The 5932-nt window shown below is 42.4% G+C and overlaps 1 protein-coding gene across 1 annotated transcript in view; it reads right to left on the bottom strand.

The window, feature by feature from the left end:
* Positions 1-5426, bottom strand: part of LOC119407473 (cytochrome P450 2J2-like) — an 8299-nt gene extending 2873 nt beyond the window's left edge. The window contains exon 1 of the mRNA XM_037674297.1: positions 5355-5426. Coding sequence (XP_037530225.1) covers positions 5355-5426 — 72 coding nt within the window. The remainder of the gene's footprint in view (positions 1-5354) is intronic.
* Positions 5427-5932: the final 506 nt, after the last annotated feature.

Below are 5932 nucleotides of genomic sequence, written 5' to 3'. Positions count from 1 at the left end.
GCCAGAGTCTTAACTATAGGATTTAGCAAAAAGGAAAGTCTTAAGCCTAGTTTTAAAACTGGATAATGTGTCAGCCTCACAGACAGAGATTGGAAGTTGGTTTCACAAGACAGGAGCCTGATAACTGAAAAATCTGCCTCCCATTCTGTTTTTGTAAATTCTAGGAACCACAAGTAAACCTGCAGTCTGAGAGTGAAGTGCTCTGTTAGGAAAATATGGAACAATAAGATCTGTAATATAAGATGGAGCCAGATTGTTGAGGGCTTTGTAGGTTAGAAGTAAGATTTTGAATTCTATTCTGGATTTGACAGGGAGCCACTGGAGAGAAGCTAAAACTGGAGAAATATGACCTCTCCCACTAAATCCTATAGTTAGGGTCGGCTTGGGTTTCCTGAGCTGTCCCTTAGATTGTTTTCACACCAGATAATCCGATAGACTCTGTTCGGTTGGGGACCAATATTCATGACCTTTTGTTTACATTTGAGCTGGTGCGTTTGCATTCACACTGCACTGTGCAGTCGAGTCAACCTGTTGAACCAACCTATTCCCCCGCTCGCCTGTGGGGGCGATGCACCAAGAACTACTGAAAGAAACAACACAAAAACCTCTGAAGACACGTCTTCTTCTTCTTTAAATAAAAACAAAAACGAAGTGGCATCAAGTTTTAGCAGTTTTAGGAGTTATATTTTGTCATTTTTCAAAAATGGACTTAGCATGAGCAGAAGATGAGGCAGAAGACCATGGAGAATATTGATTTTCACACAAGGCAGTTGACAGATCCATATAAGGTCAGAGAAATGCATGTTTGTTTGTCCTGCGGAGCGAGGAGGCCCGGTCTGATTACATTCATACTGTACTCGAACCGCGCTGGAGTTCTCTTCTACCGGACCGAGACCTAGATTTTAGCCCGGGCCAGAGTTTGCCTTTTTGTTCCGTGACAGAGTTCAATGGTGCATTCACACCTCCCTAACCGAACCGGACTTTCTAGGAAAACGAGCTAGAGTTCGATTACTGCAGACTAAACAGGGCTAGTGTGAATGCACCCTTAGTTATGCTGCTATAGGCTTAGACTGCTGGAGGACAAACTGACCACACTTTTCACTCTGCTACTGACTTTACTTACTCTGCTCAAACTGTTTTGTATTTGTAATTATTTTTTCTATCCTTAACATGTGGTTTTTTTTTTTTTGTCTTTCAGATACACCTGGACCTATATCTGGACCTATCATTCTATGTTCGTCTGTCTATCCTTCCTGTCCTCTCAACCAGCCGGTCAAAGCAGATGGCCGCTTGTCCTGAGCCTGGTTCTGCTGGAGGTTTCTTCCTTTTAAAAGGGAGTTTTTCTTTCCACTGTTGCCACTGTGCTTGCTCAGGATGGGAGACTGCAACAAAGCAAAGATTCAACTTGTCTGCTGGATTCCTTAGATAGAGAACTTTACTAATTGGCTTCTATGTATGTGAATGTTCTTGTAAAGTGCCCTGAGACAACCTTTGTTGTGATTTGGCTCTATATAAATAAACTGAATTGAATTGAATTGAATAGGTCTAAAAATGGCAGAGTTATGTTATTTTTTCTCTTTTAGCTAAGGTGGCCCACGTTTAGTTTTGATTTGGATTTAATATGTGATAGAGAAAGTCCTCAGCTACAACCTCACCAAATTTCTGCTCTCTATGTATAAAAATGGCTGAGTTAAAGCCATTTAAAAGAAGCATTGGTGGCCATCTTGGATTTTTGATTTTGATACAGCATTTGATAGGAAACATTCTCAGTTATCATCACACCAGCACACATCAACATCACTAAAATTGACCGATTTATAGTTTTTTTCCATTTTTGCTTTATTGGCCATCTTGGAATTTTGATTTCCAAAAGCTACTCCACCTAACTTGCATGTTGAATCAAAATGGCTGCTTCAGCTAACTTGCATGTTGAATCAAAATGGCTGCTTCACCTAACTTGCATGTTGAATCGAAATGTCCGCTTCAGCTAATTTGCATGTTGAATCAAAATGTCCGCTTCACCTAACTTGCATATTGAATCGAAATGTCTGCTTCACATAACTTGTATGTTGAATCAAAATGGCTGTTTCACCTAACATGCATGTTGAATCAAAATGGCCACTTCACCTAACTTGCATGTTGAATCGAAATGGCCGCTTCACCTAACTTACATGTTGAATCAAAATGGCAGCTTCACCTACCTTGCATGTTGAATCAAAATGGCAGCTTCACCTACCTTGCCTGTTGAATCAAAATGTCCGCTTCACCTACCTTGCCTGTTGAATCGAAATGGCAACTTCACCTACCTTGCATGTTGAATCGAAATGGCCGCTTCACCTACCTTGCATGTTGAATTGAAATGGCCACTTCACTTTACCTTGCATGTTGAATCGAAATGACCTTTTCACCTAACTTGCATGTTGAATCGAAATGGCCGCTTCACCTACCTTGCATGTTTAATCAAAATGGCAGCTTCACCTATTTTGCATGTTGAATCGAAATGGCCGCTTAACCTACCTTGCACGTTGAATCGAAATGGCCACTTAACCTACCTTGCATGTTGAATCGAAATGGCTGCTTCACCTACCTTGCATTTTGAATCAAAATGTCCGCTTCATGTACCTTGCACGTTGAATCGAAATGTCCGCTTCACCTACCTTGCACGTTGAATCGAAATGTCTGCCTGTTTGCAGCAGGTCACGTTAAGATGGCGCCAGCTACGGCCAGCCGCTTGCCACGTATGCATTGCTTGTTTTTTGTTGCTTGTTTGCTTTTTAGTATTTTTTGTTATGATGCCTCTGCTCTGCTCGTCTTTGCCCGCACAACTCTTCTCAGCCTCCGACATGTTAAGTTGCCACTATCTGGTTTTAGTAATGATTCATCACAACTACCTCCTCACCTGTCAAACATACCGGACTATCTGCGCCCTGTGCCTTTCAACCTCGGAGACGCCCAAGGAGATGCGGAAAACGAGGAGGATTTTTGGTGAGAATTAAAGCATATCTGAACTTATCTGGCAACAATTCTGGTCTCTCTCACTATCATACAAGCAACTATCTGTATGAATGGAGACATCGTTGGATTAAATCTGTGACTCCATCCCTTCATTTGGAACATGAGCCTTCATACTGGCGACGGGAAAGGATTTCCAAACATGGCACAATAAACTTGAAAAATCTTGGCCAGCTGGCCCGAGCACCTGCTGCGGACAGCAAGGATCAGACTCTCCGAGTAGCCTTGCTGAATACAAGGTCCCTAACCAACAAGACTTTTATTCTGAATGACTTTTTTACCTCCAAAAAACTGGATTTTATGTTCTTGACAGAAACTTGGCTTCATGTTGGTGAATCGGCTCCTTTTTCTGAACTTCTCCCTCCTGACTGCGCTTTCTTTAGCTCTCCTCGGACCACCGGTAAAGGAGGTGGATTAGCCTCTGTTTTTAAATCCAGTTTTAAATGTCGGCTGATCCCCACTCATTTTTTCCAGAGTTTTGAACTTCAGATGGTGGAGATAAACTTCTCTCCTCTTTTACTCTGCGCTACAATCTACCGGCCACCGAAACACAGCAAAGATTTTATTAAAGATTTTACTGATTTTATGACGGGACTTGTGCTACGATACGACAGCTTTTTAATAATTGGCGATGTTAATTTGCACGTGTGCTGTGAGGCTGGTCCTCTGGTCAGAGATTTTCTGAACATCATTGACTCTTTTAATCTCACACAGTCTGTCACAGATGCAACTCATGAAAAAGGACACACACTGGATCTGGTCCTGTCTTACGGGATAAATGTGTCATCTGTGGAAATCTGTGGAGCTCTTTTATCAGACCATCTACCGGTTCTGTTCACTGCGGTGGTCTCTGGCAGGAAGGAATAGGCTGGACCATCTGTGCGTTCTGCACGCGCAATTAATTCAAACACCGCGCTGCGCTTCTCCGCTGGCTTTTTTGACTCTGTCTCCTGCAACCCTCAGTTCTGCTCTGTGTCCAACGTGGACGAGCTTACTGATCTTTTTAGTTTTTAGTTTAACTCTGTTGCTCCTCTAAAAACCAAAAAGAGGAAGTCATGTCAGCCGTGGCTGTGCGAATCCACCCGCGCGCTCAGACGCCAGTGCAGACGAGCAGAAAGGAAATGGAGTAAAGACAGACTGCAGGTTTCCCTGGACATCTTTAAAGACAGCTTGTCAAATTATCAGAGAGCTGTTAAAGCTGCTAAGACTGCTGTTTTATCTAACGTAGTTTCAAACAACAGTCACAGACCTCGGATTCTTTTTAATGTTTTTAACTCTGTTGTGAATCCTTGTGATGCTGGTCATGTTGCTGAATCTCCTGCACTGTGTGAACAGTTTTCTAAGTTTTTTTATAGATAAAATCTCTGCTCTGAGACCCTCCTCAACACAACTTTACACAGACCCCTCCTCACTTCCTCCATCCGCAGCCTCCTTTGAACAGTTTGAGCCGGTGACTTTAGTTGTTTTAAAGGACATCGTGGACCACATGCAGCCTTCTAATTCACCTCTGGACCGTGTTCCTTCTCACCTGTTTAAAGAAGTTTTTAACACTCTTGGTCCATTAGTTCTTGTCCTAATTAGCATGTCCCTGTCATCAGGTTGTGTTCCAGCTACTTTTAAACATGCTGTGGTGCAGTCACTCATAAAGAAGAAAAACCTCGACCTAACACTACTCGTAAATTATAGACCTATTTCTAAACTGCCTTTTCTGTTGAAAATTTTGGAGAAAGTTGTTTTTAATCAACTTAAGAGGTTTTTAACTGCCAACAGCATTGGTGAAAAATTCCAGTCAGGTTTTAAATCAGGCCACAGCACAGATACAGCCCAAGAGTTTTTAATTACCTTCTTTTTACTGTTGATGCAGGAAGCTCTGCTGTTTTAGTGCTTTTAGACCTTTCTGCTACCTTTGATACTGTGGACCACAACATCTTGGTGTCACGACTGGAATCAAAGGCACAGTTTTATCCTGGTTTAGATCCTACCTGACTGACAGGAGTTTTTCTGTTCATTTAGGGAAATGTTCTTCATCTCCAGCTCCTCTGATCTGTGGGGTCCCTCAAGCGTCTATTTTAGGTCCATTGCTTTTTAATCTTTACATGTTGCCTTTGGGATCCACTTTTAGAAAACACAACATCCCTTTTCACTGCTTTGCTGATGATACTCAGTTATATCTTCAGATTGAGTCAGACAGGGTCACTTCACTGGATCCACTCTTGAACTGTCTAAACGACGTTAAAGTCTGGTTAAAACTAAATTTTCTGAATCTAAATGAAAATAAAACGCAAGTCATCAGTTTATGTAAATGTAATACCATTAATGTGCTTGTCCCCTTGGCTTCATACAGCCACTCCAATGTCAGAAATCTGGGAGTTACTTTTGATAGCGCCCAGACCCAGACCCAGACCAGTGGTCATTCCATATGTTGAGGGAGTACCAGAAAAACTGAGACTTTTTTTTCTAAACATAACGTCCCAGTGGCTTTTAAACCCCAAAATACATTACGGCAAAGACTGGTTCATCCCAAAGATCCAGTCCTCTGGCACAAACAGAGTAATATTGTGTATGCTGTTCAGTGTCAGGAGGGCTGTGATCAGTCTTACATCAGGGAAACTAAACAGCCACTGGCCAAAAAGATGGCCCAGCACAGAAGATCAACATCATCAGGCCAGGACTCTGTGGTCTACACTCATCTCCAGGCCAGCGGTCACTCTTTCAAGAATGAAGATGTTCACATCCTGGACAGAGAGGAACGATGGTTTGAGAGAGGAGTAAAGGAGGCTTAGGCATCTTTGTGAAAAGAAATCGTCCATCATTAAACAGGGGTGGAGGCCTCCGGGTTCAACTGTCCCCCTCTTACAATACTGTGATTGCTAGTATCACTCAGCCCTCTGTGAACAGTAAACAGCCATCAGTGTGCTAA

This window comes from Nematolebias whitei, chromosome 3 (assembly GCF_014905685.2).
Source record: "Nematolebias whitei isolate Nwh7 chromosome 3, NemWhi1, whole genome shotgun sequence".
Classification (NCBI taxonomy): domain Eukaryota; kingdom Metazoa; phylum Chordata; class Actinopteri; order Cyprinodontiformes; family Rivulidae; genus Nematolebias; species Nematolebias whitei.
Note: the sequence above shows the minus strand (reverse complement) of the source record. Positions and strands in the feature narration are given on the sequence as shown.